General features: G+C 40.4%; 1 protein-coding gene across 4 annotated transcripts in view; it reads right to left on the reverse strand.

Moving 5' to 3' along the window:
- ADAMTSL1 (ADAMTS like 1) overlaps positions 1–20318 on the reverse strand; it is a 489531-nt gene that overhangs the window by 183480 nt on the left and 285733 nt on the right. Inside the window, exon 1 of one of the 4 annotated variants that reach the window (XM_030004257.2) lies at positions 11236–11715. The exons of 2 other annotated variants lie outside the window; for them this stretch is intronic. In XM_030004257.2, coding sequence (XP_029860117.1) covers positions 11236–11292 — 57 coding nt within the window. In that variant the 5' untranslated portion in view covers positions 11293–11715. Of the gene's footprint in view, positions 1–11211; positions 11716–20318 lie in introns of those variants that run through there. One more of the 4 variants, XM_030004256.2, reaches the window with a different exon arrangement.

The following is a 20318-nucleotide window of genomic DNA, read 5'->3' on the forward strand; positions in this document are numbered from 1 at the left end:
TCCAAGTGCATCCCTATATGAATTCTTGCCAAGCCATACATTCTCCTTCTTTGAGTAATCCTTGATCATCTTCTGATGGTTGTCACTTAGGTCAAATACATACTTCTCACAGTACTGAAATGCTGTCTGTAGTGAACCAGGAAGAAACTGGTCTCAGCACTTACCTAGGTGTGTAACAGCAGGAGACAAGGCCAGTGACCTCATCTCTTTTTAAGAAACATATCTTTCAAAATTTCAACCAATGCAAATATATGGTTTATAAGAATTCATTTGCACAATGTTGTGTATCTTTGTTGCATTCCATCCAAGGAAACAGCTGGATTACAGCTTAGATGGGAAATTGCTTGGAAATCTCTGGCTTTTGAAGGAAGGCAAGGCACAATAAAATCACAGCCAGCTGAATTAATATTCGTAATTACTGTCAAACAAAATGTTAATATGCAAGACATTCCTGACTAGCTGTTGAAACTTTTCAGAGTGATTACTTAGAAACATTTTAAGTAAAATATTCTGACACATCCACTTTGCAATGCACAAAAACCATGTTTCATGTATCTAGGCAAAGAGTTGCACTTCATTTTAAACAGTATTGTATGACTGAAGCACATCCACTCTTCCAGAATAACTGTACCATACTGAAGAAAGGGCTTATTAAAGTAAGCCTTATCCTTGTGAGGAGCATAATTCCCTGGAACCACTAGGATTCCCCATGACAATAGCTGTCCTCCAGCTCCAAGCAGATATCTGCCCATTTCACGCACCTCATGAAAGCAGAGGTCCCCAAGCCAGCCTTAGCAATATGTCCAAGGACTTACCGGGAATGAACGCCAACCTATTTTCTTTTCCCAAGGGGTCTGCTTCAGGGTCAGGATGGATGAACACTGTTTAGCTGGTGTGGTAGATAGCTTCTCTTCCCATTACCCTGAGTGTATCCCTTGTAAAGACGAAGAGAGGACGTCAGCCACTAGACCTGCCACCCAGCCGCCCTCCAAAAGGACCACACAAGCCAGAAAAACCTGCCTACCTGGCATTCTTACCAAAGTAATGGGAGTTCCACTCTCACAGAAGTTAAAATAAGATGAAGAGAGAAAATGCCCTTGCACCCAAGCTGCCAGAGCTGTTTATTGCACCTGAGATGCTGGGTGACCACAGGTACAATTGCTCCCGTGATTAACTGCATGCTGTTCCATATGGCCAAATCAAAAGGATGATTATAGAATTGTCCAAACTACTGCTAAAACACTGTTTTCTCTGGCAAACCACCTGGAAAGAAAAGTAGCTGCAATGAGGATCAGGCATGTTGAGGTGGAAGGCTCAAGTGTACAAGCCAGGCTTGTACACTGGCTCCCCTGCTCTCTGCAGGGCAGCAGCTCCCTTCTACTGGGTGTGGGGCTATGAACTGAACATTACCAGCCTACTTGCCCCAGGCTTCCACAGTCTTGGAAATTAACTTAGGAATTTTTGCCTCCTTTGCACTTGCAAGACCAGGCAAAAGGCCTGTGAGGGTATCAAGAGTGTGTTTCCTATGGAAAACCCCTGGCACAGGGAACCCTTGATCTGAGTGACTCCACACCCCAAGGAAGGCACTGGCACAGGAGCACACATGTGTGAGGGTATATACTGTACTTGGGTAATTACTTTATGTTCAGATTTTGCTAGTGCAGATAAATAGGCCAGGATTTATTTTTATATTTCAGCCTCTTAAAAAGGAATAAACAAAAAAGTCCAAATCTCCTTCTGGGTAGTTTTTAATTTATTCTTTCTTCAGGATCAACATCATCTATCACTTAGAAGAAACAGGGGAAGACACCTTGATGAGAAGGAGAGAAGAAGAAATCTCACTGAGATCCTCTTGCAGCTTTTCAATACTTATTCTGCTCCTGTGAACGCAGACGGGGGAAGGGCAATAGGTGGACAATTTTTTTTTACCATGAAGGAAGACACCTGATTACACATACAGCTGGCTCAGTTCCCAGGGACATAAGTAAAAATTTGCTGTGTTAGTCCTTTTCAGCACTGCATTCCTTTATGTCTTCTTTTACTCTTAACAGCACAGTCATGGAAGGCAGGCTCATTAATAAGGGAACAGAAAAAGGGAAATTATGGCATCTTTTCCTTTTGCACAGGAAAGCAAAGGTTAACCGAGGGGGAAATAACCCCTCCTCCCTTCCTAGCCATATATGACCTGATATGGTTATTGCACAAATAATAAGGATGAAGTGTCACACTGAAGTCTGTCATCCTGAAAACACATTTGCACCCTTTGACAGTTGTTAGCTCCACACATCAAGAGCTCTCTGAAGAATAAAAACATTGTCAGTGCTGTACCCATAGTCCCATGGGATTTTTCCTGTCCTGAAGCAAGTCATCTAACTGTATATACGCAGTGTCTTCAAACATAATAGGGAGTACACAGCTTCTAGTCTGCAACAAAACAGGGAAGAAATGATAAACAGCCATCTCAGGACTTTAGGAGCTAAACAGCCATCCCCAAACCTGGACTGGAAGTTGCATCCCAGGAGAAATGTGCCAAACGTGAGCTCATTTCTTCACCCAAAAGGGCAGCAGCCAGCTGGGGGGGCGGGTTGCTGGCAGAGGATGGAGCTGACACCATATCACTTCAACATGCTGCATGCTGTGCTCCCTGTAACATTTTATAACAGTGCCTTATAAAACTCAGATCAGTCCTGTCTCTCACTCCACTTACCCATATGAAAATATACACCAGGAGAGTGATGTGAATACAAGAGCTTGCTTTCTTGCTCTCACAAACCCAAGTTACAACACCCTGTTGTATTTAAATCCTGCCATGCTGGTGTAAACACCAGGCATGGGTGATCCAATACAGAGCAGGTCCAAGCTGGCTCAGCTTCAGACTTGTCGCCTGATTGACTCAGAAGGGTTTTCGAGGCTAGGACTGGTTCAGATGCAGGATGGGTGAAATCACTTTCCAGAATTCGGAACCCACCCAACAGCATAGGTTCAAAAGTGCATCTTGCACTCAAGGACTTCGGGTTTGCCTTCCACGTAGCAAGAACTGCAGTCGGGGAAAGAGCCCACAGAGGCGCACAGAAAGGAAAAGAGAGAAAAGTAAAACTCTTATCTGTCACAAGGCGTATTGCATGCCAAATGTTTTCTAAGTGGTGAGAGGTGAAAGCTATGTGCGGGCTGGGCTGTGTCCATCAGCTTCAGGAAAAAATGGCCAACATATGGCTGACACTTCCAGCCCCACAGGTGAACCACTGTCTCCCCCAAAGAGCCAGGGGAATGTGTATTAGCCATTTTCCCTTGCTTCAGTAAACTGACCTTAAGCTTCAGATACTCACCCAGCCTAACTCTTCATACAGGTCATGACATCCAACAGTGAGTCCTCTTATGTGCACCAAACCCCATGCGGACTGGATTTAGAAACTCTGGTTCTGAAAGTCTGAGCTAGAAGACCTTGTCACATCAGCATAGATTTTAACAGGCTCATCAGCCCTAGGATGGTTCAGCCTCCTCTGGAGCAGGTCAGAGCATTAAGACAAGGTGCCATAGGTTGCAACAGAAAGATGGCACTCTCTGGTCAGGAGGCATTTCAGTGAAGGGGATTTGTGTAATTTCAGATAAACACCCGTAATTATGAGGTTTATTCAAAATAAATGAAGCCGCCCATTCTTCTGATGGTCTGCCATCTCCCTCAGTTACCTCATGGAGCTGTGTATGTGTTTATTTTAACAACAAGGGGCCGTATAAAGGGTTGAAACTTTAAGCCTTGGTGGAGGCAGGAAAACTGAAAGCGAAATATTTATGTAAAAAAATAGGGGGGAAAGAGAAAGAGGGGAAGAGAGGAAGAGGGAAAGGGAGGGAGGAAGGAAAAAAGAAAGGAAGGAAGAAAGGGGGAGGAAGGGAAGAGGGATAAGTAAATAAATAAATAAATCACAGAGAAAGCTCAAGATCCCATGTTGTAACAAAAAATAAAGGGAAGACAAGAAAAAAAAATGTTCATGGGACCCTTAGGAATCAACTATAAACCTCAGAGTTTATCTTACATATTTATTCCCCCCCTTAATCACCAAGTAATTGATCTCAAATTAATGTTTCTTTAAAGGAAAATACACTCAATTGTTGAGAGTTTGCAGTACCAAGCTGGAGTTTTCTAGGAGTACCAGATTTTCTTTTTTCATGATTTTACATTGAATTACAAAGATGGAAGGACCTAGACACTATCAGGATATAAACTGCTGCTACTCTCATGCTGCTCTCTAATATCACACATTGTGAAAATATTTATGTTTCCATTGCTCTCACCAAATAAAAGAAAATACATAGCCACACTTTGGAACCAGTATGCTGCAGAGAAAGGGTATGTGCAATCCTCTCTATGCCAGTCTTCAGCTCTGGTAAAATGTGATAACGCACTCCCACTTGCCCTGGTGCTCACCAGCACTGACGCGTGGCTGAGCCCATCAGAAAATGATGACACTGCTAAAGTTTGGATTAGCAAGGCAGAGTCTTACGATTCAAGCTGTGACAACTCATGTTTTTAGTTTCAGAGAATTCCCTCTCTCCTTGAGCTGATTCAGATCTTCATCTTTAAAACATGGCCTTGGCTAGACCTTTAAGGAACATATTGGCGATACCACAGTAACATGAACCCCCCCCCTCTCTTTTTTAAAAGTTACAGGAACTATGAAAATGTCATATCCAAAACACACTTATAATCATAATCCATCCATATACCAAAATGAAAAAAGAAAAGACAGCCCTGGGCTTGTAAAGGGCAGTTATATTTGCCCTCAACAACAGATGCTTTTAACAGTCCAGGCTGAAAGAAATATGGGGATTTAAATAAGCCAGTTAAGTAAGTAAATAAATAAATAATCCACCAATATGATGCAAGCACCAGAACGGTAGGAGAACTTATTGCTTCCTTTATTCCCTTTCATTTCTGGGTCTGTTGATATAGCACAGGATCTGAACAATACACTAGCAAACTTCAAACAGGGACTGAGATTATATCCAACAAAGCTAGAAGGGGAAATTTGACACCCCTACAGTACATTCATATGGAAACAAAATGAGTAATATTTATTTTATGGGACAGTTTGAATTTATTATAAGTTGCATATAATTTCCTGTCTCATTTCGTGAGCACTCTTGGAATTTATTTCAGGATGTCTTACGTTATCACACACCCCCTTCCCTCCACCCTGACACCCTCTCTGCTGGACTTGCTCTACAAGAAGTCCCTGAAAGGCAGAAATCCCAGGACAACCTCTAATGGGTTGAAGCTTTGGAAGAAATTCCATTAAGTCAGTGAAGATGAAAATGGAAACAATGTTAAAATTAATATACTGTAGAATCAGTGAACATACCACTTATTTCTGTACACAACTCGAAAAAGGACTGCTCCTATAAGCAGTCCAAATAATTCACAGGTGGGAAAACTATTAGGATTTATACATAGGATTGCCTTGGAAGCAAATTAAAACTCACAAGCACAAACACTGCTTTTCCTCCCCCAGTCACCTGTCCATATTGCCTTCCAATATCACCACAACTTTAGCTACTTTTATAAGAAATTTGGAAAAGTTGGTTTCTAGCAGCAAAAAGAAAAAAAGTGCTCATATGTGAAATGAAATTCTAATCAGGGTACTTAAAGGAAGAAAAAAAGAAAAAAAAAACCTAGAAATGCACCTGGAGTTAGTAATCTTTGATATGGTAACATCTCACTGTCAGTGAAGCAGAGAGAAGGTCCTGGCCTACAGTAGTCTTCAATGTGCACACTCAGATTCAGGCCGTAACAAACTGACAACACCCAGCAAAGGTGTCCTGTTGAAAATAAGATAAATTGGCCACTCAGAGGTTTCACAAGAAGATATTCATGACCAATGCTTTTTGAAGGTATTTTAATTGCTCCTGTGCATGGCATCTAAATACCACATGTAAAAGCTCAATATAAAAAGTTATTAAATTAAAAGACTTTAATACAAAGTCTGAGCAGGTGGAATTTAATATAGTTCTACTGCAGTTAACAGAGGCAAATAAATTTGTATAGATGAGAAGCTTGCTCTCAAATCTCAGCTAATATTATACTTATGAACCATTATATTTGTATTAAGAGTTAGTATTCTAGGAATGGTATTTGCCACTTCCAAAAAGAAGGGCAAAAACTTTAAAGGCTGATGACCCTATCCGGTTGTGGGAGAGCCTTCAAGAGAGACAGATAAGATACTGCATACAATTATCTTGAAAGACAAATGAAACATTTGAGAATGGCATCTTTAAAACTACGATACCAACCTTTAAATCTTTCTAGTATCTATAACCCCCAATAGACAACCCTCTCTCTGTGTCCACTTTGCATATGGAAATATTTTGGCTGATTAAAAAAATAGGTCTGAACATGTACAGTGAGTCTTAGCACTCATGATAGCAAATCTCAGACCTGTGATGAAATGTTTTACATTCCCTGAGATAGAAGGACATCTAAATGATCAGGTTGCACTAAGCATTGACTATTATTGGTCTGTGTTCAACACTACACAGCATTAAGGACCTAGAAAAGATTTTCCATCACTCCATGAAATGTATATCTCTTGGTTACTTCCCCAATTTTGCCTGAACATACATTTAAGGCCTAGGGGATGTTATAAGACCTTGAATATTCAAAGCTGGTCAACCATCTGTTAAGACAAGCCTATGCCCACTGGGTGATATGAAATGATGGAGGTGCCAAAAGCAAAAGTTAGCCATTCCTGTACACCAGTTAGGAACAAGTTGTGGTTCATAGCAGAGTACAATATTCTGATGGAATTCAATGTTTCGTGCCAGCTTCTGATTAGTTGCTGTCCACCACATGAGAAGACTTCCTTCATAACTGCCCTTGGCTTGGACTGGAACAAGTAATTTCTTTCTCCTTTTCCTGCTCCCCATCCTGATACCGTGGCATCTGGTGGTTGATGTGTTTTCACTGGTTTTTCACTATGTTCAGCTTTCTGATTGTTTCTATAAGGATGGTCTTATTATTCTGCTTTCCTTCCTCATATGAGAGAATACATGCCTCCGTGGCAACAGACTGCAATTGCGCTTTTTTTTTCCATGTAATTGTTGCCCATACAGTAATAATTCTTACTTTTCTTACAAGCTTAAGAAAATAGCTAAGAAAAGCAATAGAAACAACAGTGCCATCTGCAGATTTGACAAGACGACAACACTATAACAGAAACCATGAGGTTATATTTGGATGGCTAACAACACAGTTATAAGGGTTTCAGTTTTTGTTTGCTTCAGTGTGAAATCAGTTATGCAGAGATTGATAGTCCTCTCCTGAAGAATTATTTGTCTGGGCATGTGGACTACTCAGGCTTTACATTAACTCATGAACCTCCTAAGCATGTAAGTTTGTCCAGCTGACAGATCTATGACTACAGGTGACTATACTCCAACGTTTAGACTCTCCACAGTGTTCAATTTCATAGTTCCTTTTACTATTCTTTGCCAAACCCATGAATCTAGCAAAAGTCATTAAAACAAAACATTTTTAACTTTACTGACATTTGAGGGGCAGACCAATAGCTCAACAGCCTACATAAAGTACTGACTCCCATTCACTGAAGTCCAAAAGAAAAAAAACCTGTAACACAACCTTAGTTCAGTTAATGAAAGCCTTTGCACTTGCTAGAAAAAGAGCTAATAAATTATATACTTAAAAAAAAATCTGAAGGAAGAGATCAATAAAATAAGTCCGAACACAAAATTCTAGAGGAATGTAAGAAGAAAGTCATGAGTATACATACTTAGTATTATCTAGACCTTCATATAAGAAATTGTTTTGTTTTATAGACAAGACATTCAGAGCACAGCAGCACTGGCCACAAACCACAAGGGTGAGAAATTTCGCACTCCTTCACATGAATAAATCTTAGCTTTGTATAGCTGTACTCTGTATTTCAGTGCATTTTACCCAACTGATGTGATCAAATGCCAGTCTCTACATAGGCATGACTATGCATGAAAATGTATGTGCGCACTTTGGACTCTGTACTGGGAAAAATCCCACTCTATACAGCTACAGTTGTAGAAACAGAGGAGCAGACATACAACAGTAGGTAGACCTATCTACACATGAAAGGAAAAACTGTCAAGCTTTGTACATTCAGATGTAAACAAGAAACATCATATTCATTCCACTGGCTAATTGTGCTTGTGGTCATCCAAGACAGACCCAGTTAGATAATAGGGGAATGTAATGCCAAAGAGCGTGGAAGGAATGGACTATTGTATTTGACTATTTTCCATGTACAAATTAGCACAGCAAAAGAAAGAAATCCTGCAGAAAAACACATGTACTTTATTACAGTTCCTAGTGTTACTTCTGTAAGTAGCACAACAGCAACAAAGAGAGCTAAAAAAAGCTGCTGAAAAGATGCAAACAACAAATGCAAATGTGATTAAATGCCCTTCTGACATGAAGTGATTTGACTTCAAGTTCAGATGAACACATGGCTGGTTATGGTTTTGGCCACATTTCCTTTGAGTTAGACAACTGTGATTTGCTTGTGTTAGGCTTTTATTTTTAAACCAATAGAAAAGGGAATCTTCAGAATAGATTGCCAGCTTTCTTTTGTTTCTTGTAAAAGTGGTGTGCTAATATTTCCTTAGCATGCAAAAGTTCACAGAGCAATGAGCAAAATTCTCCAAATACCTGGTCTTAGTCTGCAAAGAGAGAAACTGTCTTTTCAAGTTACTTGCAGTCTGATATTACTTTTTCAAAACAGGCATCTAGTGTTACGGCTCAGATTCTCAAAAGTATCTATGGAAGTACCTAACTCCCATTTATGCCAGGGAAACTGGATGTCTGAGTATGAAGCAAGTTCTAGGGCAGTTAAACAACAGACTGCTGAGCCCCCCCAGACCTTACCGAAACACCACTCAACTGAAAATGAATACAATTTCTTCTGAAGAAGGTTAAGAACTCTGATGGGGTAGTGAGCTACACTCACTACTACACCGCTCCAGGTCGTCTGCCCTGAAGTAGACTCTACCTGCTGGCTAACGAGCGTAACAGGAGGAGAGGTTATTGCTGATACTGCCTGTGTGCTTGTCTGTCCCCTTAGCATCATGTGAGCACGCAATGAGCACGCACTGTGCACGTCCGGCCTATGCAACCTCATTACTGAGGCAAGGGTGTGGAACAAAGAGTTTAGGCACTACTTTGCTCTACAGCACCTTACAGAAAATATTGGAACATGTGACAAATTACTGTAAGACCAATCCTGTAAGCATTTGTTACCTAGCCTTAGTGCTTACAGCTGTGAACTGCTGATGTTACTGGAGTGCTACATGACTAGAAGCTGCTCATGTTTCTCAGTGTGGGCAAGACAGGAGTTTTAGAAAGATACAAGGTGAAACACATAAATTCAAATGCTGATTGTCATAGTTTTCAAACTAATTCCACGTACTTGACTAAAGGCTAATACCTATGAGGCTAATAGCCAGGTTACACACCTGATCCAATGCCTCTTTTTTTCTCAAAAACATCCATGAGCTTTCTAGTATGCCCTGTGTGACCTCATTCTGCAATGAACTACAGTAGTAACACGTATACCAAGGTATCCTACAACTTACGTCTATCTCTAGCCAACTATAAGTCAAATTCTTGCATGTTTACCTAATCTCCTGCTGAAAGCAAGTGAGAGATTTTCCTGAATATGGAAAGAGCAAAAGAATAGCCTGATTCAAAAAAGAAAGTTAAGCTTGCTTCACATCACTATTCTTAAGGCACAAAGATTTGGTGGGAGGTGGGGGGGAAATCTCTTGAGGCAGGGTAAGTCATACAAACTACTATAGTATGGAACATAATGCATAATAGTTGGCAGCAGAATGCACTATTTATTTTCATGAATTAGGGACTGAGAACTTAATTCACAAGCAGCAGAGTGAAGCACAAATGTTATGAGTATGAGCTTAACATGGGGCCAAATCCTACAGTCCTTACACAGCCTTGTTGAGTCGTATCTCCTGTTGATCTTCCCTAAATTAGTACTGCAGGATTGACTCATAACATATTATAGTCATCAGGTTATAAACTTCTCATTTTCATAAATGAAAGAGAATCTGTGCTGACTTTATGCTGTTTTGTGTGAATTCAGTATTTTAAATGGAGAATAGACCTTTAAACAAAATAAGACTTTTAGATCAATCCAGACAGCACTTATTCCTTGTGATTAATTACTATTTAGTGATTCTATATTCATTTTTTTTAAATCATACAATATTTTTTAATAAGCATTTTGAATAGGGTTATCCTGTTGTTTAAGTCCCCATCTGGCTGCTAAAAAAATGTCTTAAGATTAGTTTACAATGATTATCATAGATTGTATTATACAGATAAATAGGAAGATGCAAGCTGCTATGAAGTTAATACATTTCTTTAAGATTCTTTCCTATTTGAATGACTACATTCAGTCAAATCTTCAGAAAAAGACAACACATATGTATGCCAAGAATGTGTGTGCATACTACTATTCTTACTGCAGATTTTCTGATAGCAAACATACAGCTTATACTTACAAAATTAAGTATGAGTCAAAATGGAACATTTAATCTCAATCAAACAGCAGAGCTACAGTGCTCAGCTGTAGAGCATCCTATCAGGATAATGAGGGGAAGTATGTGAGAAAATCATAAAGTAATGATCAGCTTTGCAGCCCTGAAGTATACCAGATATCACATAATGTATCTTCTAGAAGTTGGTATAAACTTGTCTCTGTAATGAGTTACAGCAGTAATGAAAGCTTATTTAAACTGGCTGCAGGAAAAAGCTCAGTACATGCTGTACCTTGTTTCTCTGCATGTGCACAACTGAAAAATACTTTTTCTCTTCATTTTTTTTTTAGGAAGGAAGAAAATTTCAGGAACATTACAGCATGATAAAGTTTGATTTAAAGAGGGGAGAAACAGCTCTTCTCTAAATCCCAAGCAGTTAAATCACCATTCACAGGTCATTGCTCTCCAAGTTTATAAAAGTGATGCCAACATCAACTTCTTGGTTCTACCTGCAGCAACTCACAATATCAAGGCTCCACGCCTGCAATGCTTTAGAGAGGACAGGAGTTACACGACGTGTTCAAAACAAACTCTCTCTAACTGCAGTCTTAAAGATTAAAAGCATACCCACCCGCATATATACACACAGACACATTATCAGCTGCAATCGACACATACTTGCGGGAAAGAAATGGCATTTACCAGGATGAGGGAAGCCAGGAGCAGGGTGCCAGCAGTGGCCCAGCGGCAGCCCTCCATGGTCAGGTCCGTGCCGGACCTGGGGTCGGACGCTGCACAGGCTGCGGAGCGCTCGGCTGCCTGCTGTCACATCCAGCGCCGGTGCGAAGCTTCAGCCCCGCTTCTCCGCCTCCATCAGCTCTGCTCACATTTCCTGACCCAGGCGTGGGTGGGTGGGTTGGGGTGAGCCGCGGGGAAGCGCTCCCTGAGCCGGCGAGCAGCCAATCCCCCTCTTGCTAGTCAGAGAAGCAGCACAACAAAGCCAAGGGGTCTAGGGAAAGTGTAACAGTGAAGGACAGAGGGGAAGAAAAAGAGAGAGAGAGGAGGGGGAGAAGGAGGAGGAGATAGTCAGAATGGCACAGCTGAAGGGAGCGTTCTGCCTTCAGCTAGCCGTCCTCCAGGAGCTCTGCTCCACCGCTTGCCATGAGCTGTTCACGCTTATTGCTAGGTCAGTAGCTCTCCTCCCGAGCATGCATTGTTCCAGACAGGAGGGAAACTTAATCTGTGTCAATACATAACGTATGCCATAAAAGGCACCAATCGGAAAATGCTGAAATCCTCCAGGGAGAATGTATGTTTTACTAAAGCCTTGCATTCTTTACAGAAAAATGCTCTCTGGAAGCCTTTTACACCATTTGTTCAGCAATAAAGGAGTCTGACTCCACTCCCAAACTGTAAACTAGGAATGTTTCTAACAGGACGGAGTGACGGTTTTTCTGTCACTACTTCTTTCTTTTGGGGGAAATTTGAAACCTACCCTATTCTGCATTAGAAGGAAAGTGAGCTTATGGGAGGAAGAAATTTGCACAGAAAGGCAAAGATCCACACAACTCAGGAAAGCTGGGAACTCTGCCTTTTAAGTATTGACAGATAGGAGTTTCAAATCACTGCTCTCACTGTGTTAAGGATTCATGCAGTTTGCATGCCTATGCCCCTGCATTGCCTGAAGTCTCCAGCTCTTTTTTTTTTTTTTTTCTGTCTGTCTGTTTGTTTTATTTTCTGAAGCAGAAATTGCAAACTGGATCCAAGAACTCTTTCTGAACGCAGTAGGCATTCTCCCACATGGGGCTGACCTGGACGTCTCTTGCAGTCACAACATTATGGTGCTGCAGGGCATGCTACATCCAGATGGGCATGCAGAAACCCCTGTCTTCCCTAAGCTCTTAACTGTGGTACCTCAGTAAGCTCAGACAATGAAGGAGAAAAGTAAGGTCCATGTGTGTTAGGGGTAGAGAACAGTATGCTAGCAATAAGCCTGAAAAATGACTGAAGTCAGAAGCTAGCAGAAGAAAGGGAAACTCTGCTAAGGCACCAGGACTGGGGACAGAAAGGAAAACGGAGCACGTGTAGACCACAGACCAGTTAAGAGAACTGCACATCAGTAGAAAAGAAAAACAGGCTGGAGAAAAAGCTGGACGAGCAGACGGAGAGTGATACAGAGTTTGCAAGAGGGAAAGAACTGAGGGGGAAAACGAAGAGTTACATCTATTAGGAAGTCAGGAGGAAAGAAGAGCGTCTGGCTTGCTGTAACAGGAACAGGAACAGAGATGTTGAAGACATCTGAAGGCCAAAACAGAAAAGAGATAAACTAGACAGAGCTGGACTTGGGAAATTAGGCTGAAGAGAGAAATTTGGAACAAGAAACAAAAGTAATTAGGAACAGTGGGAGAAACAGATTTCAGCTTGCACTGGCCAGCAGTAGCTTGGTTGGGGACCTTTGGACTTGGCAGGCAAGGAAACAGGGCCAGGAAGACTGAAAAGGCTCAGTGGGAAGGGGCTATATTGGAAAACCAGCTACGTGGACTGAACATAGCAGGGGTGAGAAAAGGTCTAAAACGGGTACTAAGATTCCTCTACCACCAGTGAGTCCTTTGTGTGTCCAAATCCCCTCACATAGCAACTTCAGAAACCACTTCCAGGAGGAGGGGGGAGGGATGGACCACTTTGCACCACCCTGTGGCTCAGAAGTGGGGAAACCATCATAGGATGACACCATGGCAGAATTTACAACTTCTCCTATTGCCCTTGAAAACTCAGGAAACTAAACATATAAATTTACTAAAAGTCTAGTGTACCTTTTAAAAATATTACCACCACTACACAAAGCCCCCAAATCCTTTGCTTCACCAGCAGTCTCAACACACACCTAAGAGTTGCACAAAAGGATTTTTTTCTTACATCTCCTGGCCACAGCTGTCTGGTTTCTCCCACACTCTTTACCCCAAGAAGATTAACATCACAGGAGAAGTACTTAAAGATAGCTACTGGAATTCCTGTACACAAGATTCTCAAGGCCAAATTTTTACGGTAAACAGCAAGGTTTGTAATATTGAATAGATGAAATGATGACTGCTTTATTTTTAAAAACAAAACTGCTGCAATTATGATTACATGGCTTACAATGAATGAAACAACTGAGAAGGATGTTTTCATAACCATATGCTTGTCTTTTTCTTTCTTTTTTTTTTTTTTCTTAGCCCAACTTTTAACTGGAGTTGTTGCACTAACACTACATAAGCCCATTTCAGAATTTCTGATTTTGGACATTTCTTGTTCAACTTTGGAGAAGGTGGAGTTTTTAAAAGAAAGTTTTGGAGATTCTTCTTATCAGTACAGAAGTCTCAATAGGCAACTAAATCATCTAAGATGGAATAACTGGATTATACTTGGATTCCATGTATCCTGCCATTTTTCTGCTCATGGACCTCTCATTGAATCTTATGGGGATTTTGCACAAAGAGTGATGGCAAGAGAAGGAAGTTAATCATAGAATAGAATCATAGAATCATTTAGATTGGAAAAGACCTTTAAAACCATCCAGTCCAACTGTAAACCAATACTGCCAAGTCCGCCACTAAACCATGTCCCTAAGCACCATGTCTACACATTTTTTTAAATAGCTCCAGGGATGGTGACTCCACCACTTCCCTGGGCAGCCTGTTCCAATGCTTCATAACCCTTTCAGTGAAGAAATTTTTCCTGATATCCAGTCTAAACCTCCCCTGTGCAACTTGAGGCTTGTCCTCTTGTCCTATTGCTTGTTACTTGGGAGAGGAGACTGACACCCACCTCATTACAACCTCCTTTCAGGCAGTTGTAGAGAGCAATAAGGTCTCCCCTCAGCATCCCCTTCTACAGACTAAACAACCCCAGTTCCCTCAGCTGCTCCTCATAGGACTTGTTCTCTAGACCCTTCATCAGCTTTGTTGCTCTTCTCTGGATGCGCTCCAGCACCTCAGTGTCTTTCTTGTAGTGAGTTGAAGATCTTGCAGTAATGTTACCAAATATGTGGCCTGCAATGTTCAGACATGTTGAAAAGGTGATTTAGCTGTAAAGAAGAGCTTTGTTTATTCAAGATATGTGTTTAATCAGTAGCAGAGCAGCAAGATGTTCATAATAGCATTGTAAATTGTACGAAATTCACTAGACCTGATATTTTGTTGCACATTTAAAATTCAGACCAGATTCTAAAATGCAGCTTGAATTTTGTTTTCACAACAAACTCATGCAAACCCCATAATTTTTTCATGAAACCACACGATCATACTTTCAACAGTTTGGCTTTCAGTTTTCTGCACGTATTTGAACCTAGAAATCAAAGCGAAATTCAAGGAATGGAAACTCACATGAATCGAGTCCAAAGGAAAGGTCTACTCAAATTCTTGCATACAGATTTAATAAGGAGTCATGCCCAATATCTGCCAATTTCTGCAGAGCAGTGTTGCATCTACCTGAAGGTTCATTTGAATTATTCCTAACTGAAAAAAAAAAACCCCAAGAACTGAAAAAGAAGTGTAGATTTACTGAAAAATGACTTTAAGGCATGAAGTACCTGGAAGTGTTCTGGAGCTGAACATCTCCATATCCTGCTGTTCAGGTCCAGGGTTTTGTTATCTGCATATATGCATTTTGTGTGGAGTTCATTTATTTATCTTGCTGAAAGGTCATTCTAGATATGGAACACTAGTTTGGTGGTGGGGGTATTTCTTTTTGGGTTGCCTATATACTAAAAAATAAAGCCTATAGTAAGAAGGAAAATATCCATAAATGAGGTAACATTGCCTGAAAGGTACAAAGCCTCAGGGCCTGTTCATCCCCCAAATCTCTCTCTGTCATGCACCCCAAATGAATGCAAGAATTCAGAGCAATGAAAGGCTTCCACCTGCCACAGAATTAATAGCTGAAACCTCAAGGGGTGTGTTAGCCAATGTGGATGGTGCTACTGTGCCCAGTACTTTGTTTTACCAGTAAGACAAAGGTTGTTCTCAGCAAAACCTTAATGCTACAGATAAAATCCTGAGTCCTTTAAGATCATTTGCAAAATTGATATTGGAGATTGGTGAGTCAAGGATTGCATTCAGTATCACTTTCTTAGTATACATATGCAAATATGTCACCTCCAAACCCTGATATTACAAACGTCAGCCCTTCACCATCTCAGGGAGAGTGAATGCACAAATACATGCTACTCCATGTCCTGAAAATTATCCCTTCCACTTTCTGAACTGGTCATTAGTTCCAATTCTCCTTCATCTCTGGCAGGTGTTTAAATTAAATCAGTGTGCATCTCTTTGTGAGAAGCAGAGCCAGTTATTGGCACTGCGCACCTATGGCAGGTTATATGAAATGGAAGCAGAAGAAAAGGAGGGTGTCTGAAGTAGTATTTAAAGCTCTACAGATTTAACAATACTTAATTTGAAAAACACACGTGCAGGCAGAAGAAAACTGTTAATATGCTTTATAGCAGGAAGGAGTGAACTCAACTTTGGAGCTGATCTCCCTGGGGAGAATATGTTACTGTTTTCACTCAGAAGCCACCTGTCTCTTCCTGGAGGTTGGACTTCTTTTTTGCCATCAGGTCTGTAGCAACCAGGATTTTTTTTTTTTTTTTTTTTTTTTTTTTTTTTTTTTTTTACTTTTTCAGTTAACAGTTATTCTTAGATTTTTTTCTCTTATAAGCATGGATTGATTTCTAGGAACCTGGAAGCCTGCGCAAGTATGGAAAGTGAGAAGAGAGATGGAGCCAGTGCTTTATAAGGAGCTTTAGATAGGATTTGCATTTACATGTGTGTGTGCTTGTGTGTGCCTTCAGTAGATATGAAAGAAACTAGAATGAAAGTTATAAGGACTGCAATATTCTGGACTGCCTGGGTAAAGCTCACCCAGGTGTACATGACCTGATGCATACAAAACCTTTACCTAGACCTCTGACTTGAGATAAAATTCAAAGGTACAATAGCAGGAACAATATACCTCTGAGGACTACGAACATCCTCATTCACACCTAGCAGGGCAAAAGATGGACAGTTCAGCCTTCAGACTCACCCAGTCTTTGCCCTGTATGAGAGACTGGTTGCCATGAGCACTGGGGTGCAGTGAGGTCACCTCGGAACCAGTGTGCTGTGACCTCTCTGTCTTCGGCACCCACATGAACCTCTACATCTAACATGAGGAGAAGTCTCGAGAAAGAGATGATACGTAATGCTTCTTAATCCATTTTGTTTAGCTGGGCAGAAATCAAACTGATGAGATGCTTTCACATGAAACATTTTGCACTTTCAACATTGAAGCTGATCAGTTGCTTCTTCTGCGGGAATTGTGGCAACAGATTGAGTGAATTCATATGTGAGGACTGCTTCTTTCTAGAAATGTTAACTGCAGTCATTGAAGTGAGGAGCTACAAAGATCTCCCCCCTTCCCATGTTAGACTGTCACCATTTACCTTGTGAATTAAGACACCTGTTGTGTTTCAGTAATAGCCCTTAACATTTGGCAGCAGAAAAATCTAACCCAAAATCTCACCAAAATATCTAAATGTTTATAGAGTCTTGCAGTGTTTTTCACAATAATTTAACACTATTCACATATTTTCATTGGAAGGGTGTGGTAATTTGGCGGATGAGCCAAACATCTTGAACTGACTTGCTTGGGATCTGAATTACAACAGCAAAAAGGGGAATTCTGCAACAGCAGATGCAAAGCTGCTTCCTCCTCCTGTTTTGACAGAGAATCCCAGGTAAAACAGACAAGCACGTACCCATCATTCTTCCGACATTATCTCTCTCAGGCTTATTCCTTTCCCAGGGTGCCACTTACATACCCTTAATATCTCTCTTCAACTTTTGGACATGCTCCTTGTGGGCAGACTAAAATGGATTCCTGTTTTTAGAGTCATCCCAGTGCCTGTCTGTGAGTGGGCTTACACACGACTCTGGGCCACTCGCACTCTCCCGGAAAGTGAGCCCCTGCCTTCCAATTTTTCTTACTCACACAACACTGTTTCTCCTATTGTTGCACTGCTGCATGCTCCTTTTCAAGTATACTTTCAGAAGCCTGTGCAATTTATTTATCATCTCCAGTCTTTCCACGCCTCTTGCCTCCCAGCTAGCACTCTATCTCAGCTTGCTCTGACAGTTGTTTACATGCCATACTCTCTGAACAGCCCACAAAACACAGGAAGTACTGTTTTTATGTTTTACAAACAGGGCACTGTAGGTACAGGGAGATTAACTAACTTGCTCATGATTGTACATGAAGTCACTGACAGAGCGTGGAATTGTACAAGATTGCTGAAGATCTAAGCAGCCTTAGCTACATGGACCAATATGTTGGTTAATTCCATGAGAAATCACATTAAAGTAAATCTCATTTAACCATGTATGGCAATAAGAAATACACTGTGAGCAGTATGTCAGTAGATTGACATTAACTGCAGAGCACTTCCATTACCTTACAGAACACATCCAGATCTTGCGATGAACTTCAAGCAAGTAAGAGATATGTTCTATGCTGACAACTTTTGCAAGCCCATGACCAGTTTCACAGTGATTACTGGGTTTTTAACTCACAGGCCAGCTTCAGATGTCAGGTCAATATATGAGTTTCACTTGTCATAACTGTTTCTAGGCTCACGGTTGGCAAAAAATAACAGGAAAACATGATCTTTAAAGGCTCGCATACAGACAGCAGATACAAACAGGTTTGCATGCAATTATTAGAAGTCTCATCATTCAAGCTATCAAGCTGGGGATTTTAGAGGTATTACACAGCAACACTGGGGTTGATGACATTGCTTTTGAATATTTCAGGAATAGAGCCTATATTTTTGTAAACTATCCCAGCTGGAAGTCAGTTGGAGCTTCATGAATTACAAATTACTTCACTGAAGAACCCCCCCCCCAAAAGTATGACACTTTTTAACCTCTTCGGACCTCTAATTTACAAAGCTTTTGACTTGTCTTATTTTCCTTCTATAGCAGTAAAGCATAGGTAGTTCTTTATATGGCTTTTAGCTTTTGTAATGCAAATGAGATTTGATTCCACTTTCCTTTTCTTAACAAAATTCAGGTTCTACAGGTGGGCTTAGACCATTGTGAGCAAACCTAAAATTAATCAAGTGAAACTGCCAAAGTATCATCAAGGAAAGAATATGCAAGTTTTAAGAATCTTACAAAGAAATGAGGAAGAAAAGAAGACTAGGGAGTAAATTTTGGATCAGGATTTGGAAAACCCCTAAGGTGGAGGAGGTGGGATTGAGGTTTGGCCAATTTGCGATACTCGGCTCTGTGTCTGGATTCAGTTTTCCAAAGTTTCCAAAAGACTAGGGGTGTGGAGGAAGGAGAGGACTTGGATTCAAAGTTTTTGGGTTTTGGCCCATCTCTTGTACTAGTAATTAATGAGAATGCCTGGACAGCACAAAGCATACTTTGAAATGTCAAGCCAGCAAGATATTTAAGCAGTGGAGAAACCCTTCTTTCTTAGCAATAGAGTTTTGAATATCAAAACACTAGTGAAGATACCACGTGGATGGAACACCCACTCAGTCACAATGGGGTTCTCCATGCAAAAGACACAGAGTACTTACCCCCAAGTTGGCCAAGTTAATAAAGATTAACAATGCAGACAAACAGCAAGGATTATAGCACAAAAGTACCTAATGACCTGTTTAAAAGCTGGAATCAATATTGTTCTTGTGACAATCACAGAGCTGGAGAAGAATTGAGGGTCAGTGTTATGGAAAAAAATCTTCAGTTTGGAGCACAAAACACATTCAAAAATATAGAAAGATAAAGAATGTGTCATAAAACATGAGGGTAAGTGGCAGGATTTTGAAACAGCACAGGGCTCAAATGGCTGCAACTCAAGCACAGAAGTGGAAAAAGGTATTCAGTGAAATATTTGAAACATATGGTTTTTGTTTATGTTTCTTGCAAATATTTGAGAAAAGTGAACAACTCCTACCTGTATACAATCGTGACCATGAATGCACTATTATGTTGTAACAAAAATGTATTTATAAGCAAACAGTAAAATACTGGAAGAAATTAAAATGTTAATAACTAGGAGGCTATCGTGTTCCATATTAAATTTCTCAGGACTGCAGCTCACTATGCAAAGAGCAGCAGTTTCTACTTGATGTATTAAACAGCTTCAAAATGGTAGAAATACAGGAAGCAGTGAAACAGGACAGATAGTATTCTTCTTTTGAGCTAAGCAGAAAATATTCTTACTATCAGAGAAACAGGTGAAAAAATAAAATACATGTGTTTACATCTGGTGGGATCTACTGACCTTCTAGTTTGAATTCATGAAGGCTGGCAACTCAAAATTCAAATCCATATGTGGACTGAATCTTCACAGAAAAGGATCTTTTTAAAAACATTTGAAGAATGATTATGGCTGGTAAATATATGACTAGCTTGCACTGAGCCAGACATGTGGTTAGATGATATAATTTTAAGGAGCCTAATCCTTCCCTCATTCTTGGAAGAAATCAGGAATAATGAAAGTGAGCTCAGTAGGGTCTTCTACAAACTAAAACAGGTGAAAATTGGAGCAAAATCTTAATCTGCATGACATTTAGTCTGCATTATAATTTTTTTTATCATGTAATTCAATGTATGCTCATATAATCTGAATTTCAAAAATGGAAGACTTTCAAGTGGCAATCAAAGATAAAGATGATCATGGCACTATGTGTGACAAATACTCATGGAGGAACTGAAGAAAACTATTTTGACTAAGAGCATTAAACCTTCCATTCAAAT

Source organism: Aquila chrysaetos, chromosome Z (assembly GCF_900496995.4).
Source record: "Aquila chrysaetos chrysaetos chromosome Z, bAquChr1.4, whole genome shotgun sequence".
NCBI classification, from domain to species: Eukaryota; Metazoa; Chordata; class Aves; order Accipitriformes; family Accipitridae; genus Aquila; species Aquila chrysaetos.